This window comes from Equus asinus, chromosome 3 (assembly GCF_041296235.1).
Source record: "Equus asinus isolate D_3611 breed Donkey chromosome 3, EquAss-T2T_v2, whole genome shotgun sequence".
Taxonomy (NCBI): Eukaryota; Metazoa; Chordata; class Mammalia; order Perissodactyla; family Equidae; genus Equus; species Equus asinus.
In genome coordinates, this window is record NC_091792.1 from 62,470,511 (window position 1) to 62,487,593 (window position 17,083).

A 17,083-nucleotide genomic window follows, 5' to 3' on the forward strand; every position below is an offset into this window, starting at 1 on the left:
TCACAGCCCAGAAACATTCTCCTGTCCCTGGATACAACAGAAACCCTGTTGTCCTGCTGGAGGAATAAGATGCTCTATTTGGTCAAATCAAGTAAATAGGAAGTTATCAGACTTGCTTAACCTCTATCTAGGACAGGGATGGTCCAGCTTTTCTCAGCTCTTGACAGACTGCACCTAGATAAAATGTTGCTCTCCTTTCTGCATGCCACTCTGTAATAAAGAGGTAATGAAACTGGTGCCGGCTAGAGGAAAGCCATATAACTAAATCATGTCATATATGAATGGTTGAATACAGAAAGAACATTTTTCAAGTATGTGAAAGGCTGCCACATGTCAGAATTAGATTCTGTTCTGTATGACCGCAAGAGGTAAAAGGAGGATCAGCAGATGAAAGTAATAGGAAGAAAGATCACAGCATCCCAGCTCAATAGAATAACTTACCAAAGATAGCCTGGGTCAGCCCACCTGTGAGAAAGCAAGATCGCTATTGTGAAAACCAAGACAGTCACTTGACACAGATTCTGCAAAGGAGATGGAAGGATCAGAGAGGCGATTTTGCTAGATAATATTAAATTTATCATCCAAATAGAAGAGAGTCCATTAAAAAAAGTACCGAAAACAACTAAAGAGAATCTTCAAGTGCATCATCAGACAATGAGATGAATAAGAAGTGGTGGCTCACGTACACCGTTTCTCTAACCCAACTGCTCACCTCACTTCTAGCCAACGGTGACACTGACTTATTCAAATCTCTTTAGGCTCCAGGCACCCCTTCACAGGAATCTTACTGGGCAACAAGATGGGAGTGAGGCTACAGAACAAGCCACAAATCTGGATAATCCACATGCTTGAAAAACTCATCCAGAAATAACTATGAATTGAGTAAAATAAAATGAAGGGAAAAGCCCACTTCTACTAGAATCTGAACAAAAAATATACTGAAATAGGCCAAAATGTTGCTTGCTTCAAACTCAGCTTCAAATAGATATTAACTAAATAATTTTGATGGTGCTAGAGGGAACCAAGTGGGGCCTAAATGTGGGCCTCATTGAAGGCAATGTCATAACACTTGGCAAGAGCTCAACAAACGTCTGTTGAATGTGTGAATCGATCAATGAGGCAATCAGGCTTGGCCTCAGATCTGAGAGCCAGGGATCAACTGGAGTCTAGGATCTTGGGAACAAGAGATGATACAGCCAACTGAGGGCAAAAATGCTAAGTAGAACATACATCTACGTATGTTGAAGCCAGAAACTGTGGTAACCTGTCTTTCACTGGCTAGTGATGGTAATACCCAGAGCTAAGTAAGGTCACATTCGAACTGGTTTCAGACTGCCTGCTGCCGTTTGATCACTATCCTGGGCAATTCCACTGTCAATGAAATAAGATATCAAATGAACTTCATGAAATTAATGACTTCAGCTTCTCATTAAAATTCTTTGTAATATATACAGTGTGATATAATTTCAAAATGGGTAAGTAAAAATGCTAAAAGCACATCATAAGGAAGAAGAAAGCATTTATACGCTAGCATTTTAGTACTCCAAATATTAATTTAAATAACATTAAAATTAGGTGCTAGGGAGAAAAGGATTAAAACTGATTCGTCGTCTGACATCAAATGTGGTTCCTTCGCCAAAGTGTTTATATTGAAGCCAGGCACTATATGCATTTTATCTCCTGGTCTTAATTTGTGTTTTGCTATGCTCAACAATTTTAACGCCAAGAGGAAGAAACTCAGTGAGAAAGAGAATGTACTGGTCTGAACCTGGAGAGTTGATCTAATTGAACTGAAAAAATTCAAACCCTTCTCCATCTGTTCAGTACACCTGCTGATGGAGCGCTACCACAGGTAGGAAGGAAATCCATCAGAGACCAGTTATAAATAGATTTTTATTTCATCTGCTAAAAGCTTGGAAGCTGAGGTGGGAGGGCTGCCCACACTGGCAGCCAGGCAAAAGCTCGGAGCAGCTTTTATGTCTAGGTGAAAGCAGCAAGGAGACAGAAACCTAAAAAAACAAAATCAAGTAAAATTCCCAACAACTCATTTGACAGCCAACCAACAGTCATTAAGTTTGTTTAAAATGTGTCAGGCATTTCTGAGAAGTGCTGGGGAGAGACCAAGATCAGTCGCACCCCCTCGTGAGCACTGTACAGAAATCTGATGGGAAACAGACACGTTCACCCCTCACTTACAAAGCAAAGTTTATATGTTCCAACTTCCCTTGTGGGATTTGTAAAATTAAATCAAAAGTGAGGAGAGCACCGATCACATGATAATGCCAACTTTATCTTTCTGAGGATGAGGTCAATGGAAATCCTAAATGCAGCAAAATGTAATTCAGAGTAGAATATTTTCATGGAAAAGAGAAACCAGCAGACCCAATCCACAATCAAAAGGATCATGAGTGGCAAGAAGAATTCAGGTCCCTCCTTCTAGGTGTAAGTCAGAGACAGGAAGTCCTCGTCACATCCCCTTCAGCCTCTGGAACAGCACCTCACACCTAGAGGGAGGGCAGCAAACAGCAGTCAAGTTGAGTGAACCAATGGCAAGGGAAGTGACAAAAGGATCTTGCTCTTTGAGTAAAAATGGAAGCAATGGATGCCTGAAGACAGACCTGACGTGAATATTTGGATCAGATGCTTAAGAGCAAAATGTCAGATATTATATTTCCAAATAGGACCCTTGAGAAGCGGGGTGATGGAGGGAGAAAAGGAATATGGCTATTTCACTGGGGGAAGGGGAGGCTCAGGGGAAACTTCCTGATGCCCTTCATGAACGCTGAGGATATTATCAAGAAGATAACGACCTGCTATTCTGTCGCCACCAAAGATAAGAAGAGGAGTGGGATTGAACTGCGGCAAGGGAAAACTAGGTTAAATATACGGAAGAATTTCCTGACAGCAAAGGTTATTAAACACCAAAAAGGGAAACTAGAGGTGATTAGGGCTGCTCGGGGGAGGTCTTTAAAAAAGTAGACCAGCTTGGCAACTCTGTGGGTAATTGAGGTGCAGTTCTGCCTACTCCTCTGGCCTTTATCAGTGCTCTCCTTCATCCCCCGGCCCAGACAAGACACAGCCACCACGGTACACTGCTGTCACACTCTGTTCAATAACTAGCTCTCCAAAGGAGAATAAGCGTTGAGAAAATGGCGAAAGCTCTCCTGGAAGTAAAACTCATTTTTCTTTATTTAAATTGCACATTGGGTTTTTGTGGTTTTCTTTTTTTTTTTACCCTCACACGTATATCCAGAAATAGCTAAACAAAGCTCATCTCCACTGATCTGTTATTCCAAAGTAGTAAAGGGAATCCAGGTGGAAGACTAAGTGTGGAGGATGTTGTCGGTCAGAGACACACAGAGTAATTCATTAGCCCCTCTCCGCCAGGTGCTGTGGAGCAGGGGACACTGCTGCCCGGAGACCCGAGGATCTGCCTCTCAGGAGCCTGAGGGAGGAGATCCCCATCGGTTCATCTAGAAGGAGGCAAGCTATACGACCTGGAAGATTCTAAAATTCTGGAGTCCTTGTTTATTTCACGGCCCTATACTCAGTGTCATATTAAAAAATTCAGAAGAGTCTCACATTCCAAGAGGGCCATGTTCTCTAAAACACATGAATTTCTATTCTCCCTCTATGGCAAAGAGGGGAAAGCGCTTTTTAAACCAGGACCCTCTTCTTGTCCTGTCCTACCTGTCATTACACTAGATGGAATTAATTTGTTTGTGGTCTTTCTTTACCACTGTACTAAAAGCTCCATGAAGGCAGAAGGTGTGTATGTTCTGTCCATTACAGTATCCTTATGGCTTAGCTCTAGGAGACACTCAGAATTGCAATGAATGATGGATGGACTGCTTGAAGGAGTGAATGAATGAATGAATGGAGGGCAGAGGATTTACCTAAGTGCACAGTCCCAAGTGGCGTGTGGAAGAGCAACTATAAGAGCAGCAACACGTTCCTCTCCTAGTGACCCCATCACAGAGCGAACAAATGCCCAGCAATTGAATGAAGGAGGGATTTGGAGGCAGAAGACTTGATTGGAGCCCTAGTGTTGTCACTAACTAGGCCAGGCACTTCACCTCTCTAAGCCTCAACTGTCTCACCTGAAATGTGTGTGCGTGTGTGTGTGTGTGTGTGTGTGTGTGTGACAGAACTGCAGTAACAGGTGATGTAGAGAAAACAAAATTTGTAATTAAATGATAATCACTATTTTCACAATTCTTTTATTAAAGTTTGTCATAAAACTTTTAAACAGTGGAAGAGTGGTACAGAGATGGTGACTGGTGCCAAATGCTGATTCCAGGGAAAAATTCAATAAGTGGGAAAAGGAAGAATGATCAAAGCTCAGCCACTGAGAGGACATTAGCTGCTTTCCCTCTGTGCTGTCAGGAGGCTCATTCACTGCACTAAATAGCAAACAAGTGTAATAAAGGCAAACGTATAAGTGAGCAAAGCACATGGCCACCACCCTTGGGAAAAGCAAGTCTGCAAAATCCAGACCAGGACTTGCCTTATAGGTCTGGATCTGCAATTCGAGTCTTCTATCGGTTGTTAACTTCTACCTAGAACTTTACCCTTGGTTTATGGCAAACTATCGTCCGACAGGCAGTGGTGCCAAATGGCCTGAACAACCAAGTTTCCTATCTGTGGAGTGAAGACAGCATACTCCCACACTCAGATTTTAAAACAAATATGTAATTATCAAGGCAGTTAAACATAAATAGCAGCTAGCAGGGAAAGGAGAGGGAGTGTTGTGTGTATGCAGACAGCATCCGCCCCCAGTCCTCCTGGTTTCAGTATCTCCTGTGTGTTCTTTTGTTTTGCAAAGTGATTTGGGAGATTAGGTGGGTTTTGTTTAGGCGGGACAGCTGAGGAAAGTTGGTGAATAAGTGCTACTTGATTGCACAACAAAAGATACACAAGGAGCCTCAGCCACAACTCAATTCCACTTGCCCCAACAGCTTGAATTTCTCAATTAAGTTATTTTGTTAGCAAGAGGACTGGTTAGGGAAAGGAGAAAGTGTTTACTGCACCGAGATTATTCACTGTATAGAAATCATGGTAATCAGATCAACAGAACAGTCTTTCTAAGGGCCCGAGAACTCCTATTTGGTAAGGCTGCTGATGCAGTGGGAATGTGCCATGTTATCGATGTGCTGGAGGACGCTCCGCAAATAACAAAATAAAACTCATAATAGTCTTAATTCAATAATTCGTGCTGAGGAACCAGGAATCCGTCCAAAGACTTCAGTTGACCAAGTCTATACGGAAAATAAGAAACTTCATCCTCTAGATACTAAAGAAGGGGATAAAATTCAGGTGCATTCAAAGAAATATTAGTCCCATTAGACCGCTCTGCCACATCCAAAAGCATGGATTGTATTATCACTAAAATCACCTTTGAAAATAAACAATGAAAGCATATTCCAATTTTCAAACATATACCATAGTTTATTTCAAAAGTCGCCATAAGGAAAATGAAAAAACAAACCAAAGATTGAGAAGATATTTTCAGTCTACAGAATAAAGGATTGGTACATAAAATATACTATAAATAAATAAGAATAAAATAACTCAAAAGAAAAATGTACAAAAGGTATGAATAGAGAATGTACAAAAAAGGACATCTAACTTGTCGATATAAAAAGACGCTCTCTCTCTCTCTAAGTAATCAAGTGCACAAATAAAAATAACAGCAAAATATTTTTGGTACATTAGATTGACAAAATTTCCAAAGTCTGATACTACCAAGTATTGGTGAAGATGCAGAGACATGAGAACTTTGATGTCGTACTGCAGGAATGTGAACTGGTACAAATGCTTGAAAGGACAATTTAGCATTATTGAGTAAAGGTGACGTATTCGGCAACTCAGCTCCATTTCTAGGTAATTCCCCAAGAGATCACAAATATGTGTAGAAGACACGTGCAAGTTGGCCACTATAGCATGGTTAGCAAAAAACTAAACATCCATCAACAGAAGACTGGATAGACTAAAACAAAATACTCCACAGCATTAGACCTACAGTAGCAACCTGTATAAATCTCAAAAAGAACTCATCTCATTTGCAAAAGGATAGCGACAGTATGAATCATTTTATATGTATTTTAAACTACGTAAAACAATAGTTATGTTGTTTATGGCTATGTATATATGTAGTAATACTGCATGTGCCTGGAAATGTTCTACACCAACTTCAGGGATGAGAAAATAGGGTTTTATTTTCTTTTAAAAACATCTGAAGCAAATAAATACGGCATTTGTTAATTCTGGGTACTACACAGGCATTCATTCTGTTTTATTCAGTACTTTGCTATGGGGTTGAAAGTTTTTCATAATTAAAACTTTTAAAAGCATTTTTAAAATGTATGTGTATAATCCATAGTCTATTTTAGCACTCAGAGCTGAAAGTCATAGAATCAGGTACATTATCTTTACCCATCACAGTCACATACTTGAAGTAGCCAGACTAGATAATTATCTTTCATATTCGTGTAATATCTGTTACTTAGATTGCTTTCAGACATATCACCTTATTTACTATTCTTAACAACCTCTTCATTTGGGTGTTATGACACCCATTTTCCTGAGAGGAAAAGTCAGGCTTCAGAGTTTTGGAGATTTTCCCAAGATTATCTATTTATTCAGTGATCCAGTACTGTCGTTACTATACCACAGGTGACCATGAAGAACCTGGAAAATCTATGACTCTAAAGACATATGCATCATCTTTATGATCTGTGTTATTGATCTGAAACCACAGGTGTGAGTTAGCAAATGAAATAAAATACTTTATCACTGAAACTTTTAAGCCTCCAGTCAAATCCATTCCTTTTGACTATTTCTAATATACTGACCTCTTCTAAAAATAAACTACAAAAGTTTGCTAAAACCTAGCATGTTATCGATGGGAAAAATGGAAACCTTGAACAGGCAGGCTTTTCTCTCCTTTAAAAAATAAATTTTCAAACCTAATAAAGTAGAGGAGCCAGGCCCCTGGCCAAGTGGTTAAGTTGACACACTCCACTTCAGTGGCCCAGGGTTTTGCCAGTTCGGATCCTGGGCACAGACATGGCACCTCTCATCAGGCCACACTGAGGCAGCGCCCCCTATAGCACAACCAGAAGGTCCTACAACTAGAATATAAAACTATGTAATGGGGGGCTTTGGGGAGAAGAAGCAAAAAGAAAAACAAAAGATTGGCAACAGATGTTAGCTCAGGTGCCAATCTTCGAGAAAAAAAAAGTTAATAAAGTAGAAACTATAATGTTTCTTCACTTAAAATCTTTTATTAAGTGTACTAATGGTAAACACATACTAATCTTAGGAAAGCTAGTGATTAGAGAGGGTTCAGTCCCTAATTTGAGAATTTGAATATCACTAAATAAATTATCAAATATAAGTAGCACTAACAACATAAGCTAAATTTAAGGACTACACAGCTCAGGGACTGTTCAGGTTATTCCACCAAGTACAAAACTAACATTAAAAATAACAGTATCATTGAAGAGAAGCCTGAACTTCAGGCCCACCCAGCAGTAACAAGGCACCCCTCTCACCCCAGGCTGTAAATAAAGGCCAATGACTGGGGTGGGGGGAGGGGGGGACTTCCACCCCCACCTCACAGTAATGAGGGAGTGATCCCTTTTCCCCTGCTGGCATGGTGTCAGAGAAGGTGTATTAAAACAGAAGATTTAAATAAGATCCAGAGTTTCATATCATAATACCCAAATGTCCAGGATATAATCAAAATCACTTGTCATACCAAGAACAAGGAAAATCTCAACTTGAACAAGGAAAGGCAATCAACTGATGCCAACACCAAGATGACACAGGTGCTGGAATCATCTGACAAGGATTTTAAAGCAGCTATCACAAAAAAAATGTTTCAAAAAGCAGTTATGAACACACATGAAACAAATGAAAAATAGAAAGTCTCAGCGAAGAAATAGCAGATAAAATACAATAGCTGAAATTAAAACTCACTAGGTGGGCTCAGTAACAGAATGAAGATGACAGAGGAAAGAATCAGTGAAACTGAAGATAGAAACAACAGAAATTACCCAATCTGAACAACAAAGAAAAAACAGATTTAACAAAATGATCAGTGTCAACCACCTGTAAGCACTATACAAAAGATCTACCATTCATGTCATCCAAGTCCTGGAATAAAAAAGAGAAAGAGTGCAGGCCTAAAAAGTACTCAAAAAATTATGGCTGAAAACTTCACAAATTTGGCAAAAGGCATAAACCTACATATTCAAGGAGCTGAGCAAACTCCAGGAAAAAATCGAAAGAAATCCATGCCAAGATACATCATAACTAAACTCTTTGAAAACTAAAGACAGAGAAAGATTTTGAAAGTAGTGAGAGAGAAACAACATCTTACTGAGAAGGGAAAAACAATTGGAATGACAGCAGGTATCTCATCAGAAACCACAGAAGCAGAAGGACGTGGCACAATATTTTTCAAATGCTGGGAAAAAAAAGAACTGTCAGCCCAGAATTCTATATCCAGCAAAAATATCCTTCAGGAAAAAAGGGAAATCAAGACATTTTCAGTTGAAGGGAAACTGAGAGACTTGTTGCCAGCAGACTTACCCTAAAAGAATGGCTACAGAAAGTTCTCTTAACAGAAATGGTAAGAATGCTAAGAAACCACTTTGTATTAAAAATGAAATGTGACTATTATATTCCATGATAATAAATAAACACTATTTTATGTGGATGATTAGAGTATTGTCTGATTAACACACCATGCAAAATTCTATACTATAAAATAATTTAGAGGTGACAAATGTAATGTTTGGGTTATTTCCACAAAAAGCTAGACATCATGAGCTCTTAGTCAAGTCTATAACCTCCTATTTGATATACCACTATCTATGCTGGAAAGTCAAATTCAACTTAAATCACATCAGCTGACAACAAGTTTTTCAAAAATGTAACCTGCTGTGAGTGCTAATACTGCCTACTGACCCAGCAATTCCACTTCTGGGTATAAGCCCTAAGGAACTGAAAGCAAAGACCCATACAGATACTTGTACGCCCATGCTCAAAGCAGCATTATTCACAATAGCCAAAAGGTGGAAACAACCCAATTGTCCATAGACAGATGAACAGGTAAATAAAATGGAAGGACCTTAAAAAGGAAGTAAATTCTGATGCATGCTACAACATGGATGAACCTTGAGGACATGGTGCTAAATTAAATAAACACTGTATGATTCCCCTTACATGAGGCACGTACAGTAGTCAAATTCATAGAGACAAAAAATATAATGGTGGTTTCCAGGGACTAGGGGGAGGGGGAAATGGGAAGTTGTTGTCTAATGGGTACAGAGTTTCAGTTTTGCAAGATAAAAAAGATTTCTGTGGATGGATGATGGTGATGACAGCACAAAAATATGATATGGTCATACATCACTTAACGACAGGAATATGTTCTGAGAAATGTGACATTGGGTGACTTTGTCATTGTGCAAACATCATAGAGTGTACCTATACAAACCTAGACGGTATAGCCTACTACACACCCCGGCTGTGTGGTACTAATCTTATGGGACCACCCTCATATATGCAGTCTGTTGTTGACCGACATGTCGTTATGTGGTACATGACTGTATACTTAATGTCACTGAACCGTACACTTAAAAATGCTTAAGATTGTAAATTTTATGTTACGTATTTTTACCACAATTTTAAAAAAATTTTAATTAAAAAATAAAATATACCATTTATTGAGTACTTACTGTGTACCAGGCACTACACTAAGAGCTTTCCATATAGTTCCTTATTTCTCCTCCCAACAACTTTTGAGGAAGATAGCATGATCCCATTTGACACATGAAGACACTGGCTTTACATAACTTGACCAAAGTTCAACAAGTGAAAAATGGAGTTAAAATTCAAACTGAGGCTGGTGAGGCTCTGAAACCCATTCTCTCTAACCCATGATGGTAAAGGACTATTTGTTTCAAAGGCCCTAACATAAAGCACTGCTGAGTCTCAGAACAATTTGATCTTTTCAAGTAAGGAAAAACAACTTATGGTGGCTAATGGAAAAAGATACAAATGGCATCGATATATGGCATGAAAAACATGGCATCGCTACAGAAGGACTAATTCTTCAAAACCTAAACTGTAATACCAAAATACTTTCCATAAAACTTCAAGATCCATATATTAGGGGTATTCTAATTACACAGGATCAAGAGATTCTTAACTGTAAAACAGAAAAGAAAATTTTAATTCTTATAACATTGTGGAACATGGAACAGAAACAAGTAACTCTTTTCCTTTCCTACACTTGCTTTTAGAGAAATAAAATAACATTAGCACAACCAATGACCAAACTAAGTCAAGTCATGCAGCTGGTGCTCCTTTACAACCTGTCGGGTTTCAGAATAAACCCCTAACTTCGGTAGTCTCTGACCTTTTCTTTCACTTTAATGGAATTTCTACACACTCATCTCTCCCTATTTTACCATGTTCTCCAGAACTCTTCTGATAACATCTCCTAACCCCACCTGGACCCCACAGTCAAATACTGGAATGCTGCCCTCCCCAGCCCCAGACCCTCTGACCTTCTTCCATTCCTGTGTTTCAATTCCAAGCCTGGATTCACCCCGACGCCCACTCTCTCCAGGGCCACCACTCACACCTATGATGACTTTGTCCCTTCCTCTAGCAGACCAAGGCAGAGAGCTTAGGCAGGAAAGTGGGGGCTGAATTGCAGCCCCCTACAAGCCTGATGACACAACTGTATACAATGACCCTGACTCTGCTCCTCTCTCACCTGGGCCTCAAAACATCCCTTCAGAAAGACCTAGAAAGATGCTGTTCAACATGAACTGGATTCAGCAACCGGCTCTTCATGTCTTATCACACTCCTGATGGTGCTTGTTTCTGATATTCCAGTCAAACTCCAAGACCCCATATCCACCCTCACTCTCCCAGTGGAGTTACCGACAGGACTGAAGCCAGCTATGGAGCGGAACCCTCAGCTCTCCACAATTTTCCCTCACCACGCTCTCTCAACCCCCACATTTCTTCCCATGCTCCTAAGAAAAACTTTAAACTTGTTAGAAATCAGTTGGTCTACTCCATGCTTAGGCCACACCACCAAGTCCTAAGGTACAGTTCTGAGATCCTGTGGGGAAACTATGAAAGGGAGAATGCAAGACAACAGAGGGCCAGCTGGGCGGGAATGGTGGTCAGAGCCAATGCATACCAGTCAAGTCCCTTTATATTGTCTCCAGTGGCTACCTCAGGGGATTCTAACTTGGTCACAAAGAATGTGGCCCTACCTTCCATCCCCTCTAAACCCACAGCCAGTAAGACAGACTCAAGATAAAAGCAAGTACAGTGCTTTTTGTTCCTCAACCACAAGGGAAAATATTCTCTTAATCAAATAAGACTCAAGAAGATAATAATCTGGTTTACAACTTGGTCTGTTCCTTCAGCGAATCCTTATTATAGGGCCATTATGTCCCAGTCCCCATGCTAGGCATTGTTGCCAGGATTAAATGAGACAACAGATGAAAGCATTCGGTACACTGTAAAGAAACACACATTTATCGGTTATTCTCCTCCTTCCCCTCCCCACAACCAGACTATGCGTTTCTCATGGGCAGAACGTATATCTTTGTACGCCGCCTGGCACAGAGCAGACCCTCCGGGAATGTTTGCTGAGTGACTTCGGCGGCGCATATCCGCGGCTGAAACCCCTCTCCTCTCCATTCCATTGGCCTTCGGCCCTGACACAAGCCTTGGCCACGACAGCCTCCAAGCTCACGTCCCTGGCTCTTGTGACTTTTCTCTCCTTTTCAGAATATGAACCTACACCTTCTTTTTAGATTAGAGAACAACCGCATGGAATAAAGTTAGGCTACTAAGTCAAATGCTCACTTATTTCTAGAGTCAAGAGATGTATTATGCCTATGAGTCATTATGTTAGTGAACAAAGCTAAGGAAAAATCAAAACAAAACCCTAGAGAATACAGAAAGTGAACTGATTGGTCCATTTAAAATATTCCGCCCCCTAGCAAGCTTACTCTCGAAGGGCCACGCTGGCTTCTGGATGTGGGGTTGGCCTCCTCTTCTTCCTCTTTCTCACAAAAGAAAACAAAGGAAAGAAAAAAAATCCCTCATAACAGACCGCCGTCTTTCACATTGCAGCCACATCTTCGAAGGTTCAACGACACCTACTTTGACATACGTAAAAGCTAGAACGAGAGCAGTGGTTTAATTTCCCCTATTTAATTTCTTCCTCACAACACCTGAATTGTTTATCTCACACATCCATCAGAAGACTTGAACAACTGGAGCTTTTTGCCCAATAGGACGCAGAAATCCAAATAATGGTAAAACAAAATTCTGACAGGTATATGAACTACAACCTCTCCTGATTTTTTATAACAACGTTCTGTAATATGTATATTGTGCAGTAAAAGTTCACATACTTTAATCCAGTGAAATAACTCTCACTGCAGCACTGCTTTTTTCCATCTAAGCTTTTGTAGTTCCATTTTAAACCCTACCCCTTTTCCACCGTGTATGTGGCTTTCTTCCCTGTTACCAAAAGTAACTTCGACGATGAAATATTAGCATGTTTAGGTGGGTGCTCAATAAACATTTGTTCAATAAATGAATAAATGAGTGAATAATTGTAAAATGCTGGACTAAGGCCCCCTGAGAGGTTCACGTTAGTTCATAAAATTATGTGCTTGTATTTCCAGGTACATCTAAACAGGACTTGATAACAGGCATCAAGTAGCAGTTAAACATGAATGCATTTCTGTCGTAATAATTCCACTTCAAAATAGTGTATAATTCAAACTAGAACGAATATATGCTGAGATAGAGTTCATGTACAATCATAGCACTAGTATTAATACACTTCAACATAGGATTTGAAACATTAATACTAATATGGAAATAATTAATAACCTAAATGGCAATGTGTTTGTAAAACAAAAGGTCTAAAAGTAAAGAAGAATGCATTATGGTAAACCTAAATGTATGCGTTCGAAAAGGTAATCAACACAATTTCTTACTAAACATACTTTTAAAAGAAGGCTGTGCAAAGGAGTGTCTGTTACAGCCAGTTAACAAGGAGCTTCTTAATATGGGACTTTTCTCATTTTAAGATAGTAACAAGTAGGCCAGAGACAATATATTGGTAGGAAACTTTATTGGGTATAACAGCTAATATTTATTATCAAATCTTAAGTCTAACAGTTAAACACTATAAAATGTAGCTTTACTAGTATCGAAAAATTTAATATTCTTAAGGTATGTTCTAACGTCTTTGTTTTTAAATTCACTTACTTTTTATTATACTGTTGGAAAATAACTGGACATAAAATAGTCTGGATATAAGATAAGTTTGCTCTTACCGAATTCGCTACAAAGAAATTAGAAAACAAGCTAGCAAATAATTCCTTTAACTTTAAGTGAAAATAGTCTTAAATAAACTAAAGAAGTCATATATTCAGCAAACCTAAATGACGAGATTATATTAAATGTTTAAGAAGTAAATGAAAGTAAACATAAATCGGTAATAAGACGGTCAGTATTAAAATGTAGCTCTAATTTAAACTTATTTATTGAACTTTCTCTTTGTTTTATATATTGTTGGGTTTTAGTGTAGGCGTGAATGATCCTGTGATCAGTTCAAAAAAGGAAGACTGGAGCCACGCAAACATCTCCTTCCCAGTGCCTATCAGCAAGTCTTTTATCTCTTGGCGTCCATTTTAGGAGTATCAGCGAGGTGGTGTATAAAGAAGCTTATAAAACAAAGGTTGTCATTTTGGCAACCCACATGAACATTAAGTGATTTCATTTTATTGAAGATCAAAATGTTCATTAGTGAAAAACTTGAAGGAAATACTTAAGCTTAACTATACAGACACCTGTATTAGATTTCATATATTTTTAAATCACATTTGTATATTAAATGCCATTCTGAGAAGTGCTGATGTGTCATTAAAATACCATAAAAACCATTTAAACAATTGATTATTTAAGGTACGCAATAATATAAAACTATAAACAGAAAGAAATTTTGTGAAGAGATTAACAAATCCATGATTACATACTCAAAACAAAAGCAGAGATCCTGAAGCAGCCTTTTAGCCTGCCCAAAATGATTAGTACTTACATGAACATACACGATTTTCCTAGATTCTTTAAGTATATAAAATACAAAGAAAATATATTGCAGGAAGTCATAACCTAATCCTACAACTCAAACTCTTCTTTAGAAATAGAATACTTAACTGACAATGAGGGGGTTCCACAAAAATACGTGCCTGACAGTTAGCCTCTCCTACAGTAATGCTGATTTTTAAGAGCAGAATTATCACAATCCAACTATAGCCAGGCCTAATAGGAAGTATTTATTGCTAAGAAATTAGATATAAAGTAGATATCTAAGTAAAATACTGGGTAGCATTGAAAAGAAAATCGATGAACTTTCTAGATTTTCCTTCTACTTAAAACATTGAGAGAGCCAAGCTATAGTAATCGTTTAATTATACAATCTAATCAACTACAAATAATGGAATTTTTCTCCAAGTATTTCAAACACAGCTCACTATTTCTTATCTAGAAGATTTAAATTTCTCTTCTCTACCATTCCCAGCCATTTCTGCCAACATCATAAAAATTACCTTTTATCATCTCCTTCTCACAATGAGAATTCCCTAATCGCACACATCTTTTAGACATAGACACCTCCCCACCCACCTCCCCACCCACCTCCAAAAACTGGTTCAGAGCAAAGACACACACAAAAATAATGACCAAGCTCACATTTCTTGTTTGCCCTTCATGCGAAGTCTGGTGTCTTCAGCTTGCCTTTCTGGTCTTCAGTGTTGTCACTCATTGCTGGGGGATGTAGTTTAGGACAGCATGAAGCAGCAGAAATAAAAGCTGTTGCTTTAAGAAAACGTTTTCTTAAACACATGGATAAAACAACTTTTACTCTGACTTCCTGGCTGGGTTGCATAAAATCTTAGAAAGGCTCCTTGAAAAGTGAATGTCTACAAATGGGAAAAAAATAAAATAAAATCTCAAAACTTACGTTCTGAACACATTCCGAAGGATGTCTGATTGGATTTGAAAGCAGGTTTGTATTGATGAACAAACTTTATTTTGTAGAAAATTAACATTCTCTCTAATTAGAAGTTTGCCTTTCCATCTTCTATATTAATCCTGTCCCTCATGGTATAATCATACATGCAAAAAATCAAATACAGTATTTCCCAAATGCATGGACACTGTGGAAGCTTCATTTTGAAAACGGCTTTTATTTCCCTTAATACTGGTGACTAAACGTCATTGTATGTACCAACACTTTCAAATAGCCCAAGAGACTTAAAAAGCCTTCTAAGTTTGAAAACCAAAAAGTTCTGAGTTTTTCTGTACCCCAGGACGGTTTTCTTTCCTGAAGCTCAAGCCGAGGAAGCAGACAAAAGAAGCTGATTTGACTGAGCTGTGCCAAGTCTTGCCTTTTTTTCTTTCCTCAGCTCTCCCTCTGCCTCTCTCTCCCTCTCTCTCTCTTTCTCTCTCTCACTCTTTTGCTCCCAGTATGGCAACCTTCCGAGCAGTCTTGGCGGAGGTCCAGCCTGTGCCAGTCTGTCTGAATTCTTGTCTCCAAAAGATGTCCTTTGCGGATCAATTAATACATCTGAAAACAGGAAACTGTGGTACGGTACCCAAATCCTGGCACCAACAGCATCGACTTCTGCCAAATCACCTTACAGATTTCATGGCATCCTACCTTTCATAATTATTACTAACATGTTCCCGGAGCAATAATGGAGTACTAGAAGCCATTCAGTGTTCAGCGATAAGGAATCTGTTCTCTAGAAATGTCCATATGCGACATATGCACAACCTGCAGTAAATCAAAATTCTCCTGTGAGAAGAGATGTATGTAACTTTAATAAGCACCACATACTGTATTTCTTTTTATAAGACTTGTTTTTCCTTGCCTTGCTGCAAAGAATCATGGGAGAATAGGAAAGGAGGCATGCAGATTAAAATTAAAACCGTATGCCCAAATAAGTCATGTTTTATCCTATGGGAAAAGAACATAGTTGTCATTGATCAGCAATTCCTATTTTTAAGGAAATCCTAATATAAAGTGTACCTATCCAAAATTTTACTGAAGATAAAGGGCGAAATAATTCTTTTCAAAACATAAATATCAATTAAAAGGGAAAGAAAAAACTTAGGGTGGATTTAGTAAAATTAAGCATCTTTTCATATTTTGAAACTCAAGTTTCAACATAGCCACTTGTTTACTAAATTCATAATAGTACATTCTAACAAGTACAAATAAATACTGTTTATTTTTACGTGTAGCAGGCACATCTTTTGAAGCAAAATAGCTGGTCTGAGCTTCACACATCTACCCATCCTTTGCTAACCAATTAATACATTTGAAAACAGGAGACGGTGGTACAGTACCCAAATTATGGCATGAACAGCATCAACTTCTGCCAAATCATTTTCTGCCATTTTGTTTACTAAATCACTTTTACCTTTGTTGCTTGAAAACGCAGAATAGCCACACTCTAGGATCACCATGGTTTCATAGAAAAAAACCAGAATAGTAGGTTCTAATCCTTGGCTCTGTCTTTATAATTTATGTATCCTCAATGTCTCAAAATGCTTAATCTACATAATCCTCAGTTTGCTCTAATATCAAATATAAAAATCAGTGATTCCTCCTCTGTGCTCCCAAAATACTCTGTTTATACTCATTATACCTCCATTTTAATTGTAGAGTAATTTGTTGAGTATGTGTCCTCTACCAACCAAACGTGTCATCCTCACAGGCAGGACGTGTGTCTTCTACCTAACGAAACTGAAAGTCTTGAGCCTTTCACATGCGGGTGCTCAGCAAATCTATTAGGTGAATGAATTATGGGGACGGAGCACATGAATATCACTCTCAAGTTCTATAAAACTATGAAATATGATAATGAAAAACAAAACGACACATTACTAAATCATACACTTGACAGAGCAGAGAAATGCTACAGAGAAATCATAAGGATTGAATTAAAGCACT

The 17,083-nt window shown here is 38.6% G+C and overlaps 1 protein-coding gene across 10 annotated transcripts in view; it reads right to left on the minus strand.

Moving 5' to 3' along the window:
• MSRA (methionine sulfoxide reductase A) overlaps positions 1 to 17,083 on the minus strand; it is a 384,728-nt gene that overhangs the window by 333,493 nt on the left and 34,152 nt on the right. The window contains exons 1-2 of one of the 10 annotated variants that reach the window (XM_070505109.1): positions 15,086 to 15,659; positions 14,815 to 14,889 (exon numbers count right to left, since the gene is read on the minus strand). The exons of 7 other annotated variants lie outside the window; for them this stretch is intronic. Coding sequence is in view for 2 of the 3 variants with exons in the window: in XM_044766910.2 (XP_044622845.2) it covers positions 15,086 to 15,173 (88 nt within the window). In the remaining variant the exon portion in view is untranslated. Of the gene's footprint in view, positions 1 to 14,814; positions 14,890 to 15,085; positions 15,660 to 17,083 lie in introns of those variants that run through there. 2 more of the 10 variants (XM_044766910.2, XM_070505111.1) reach the window with 2 other exon arrangements.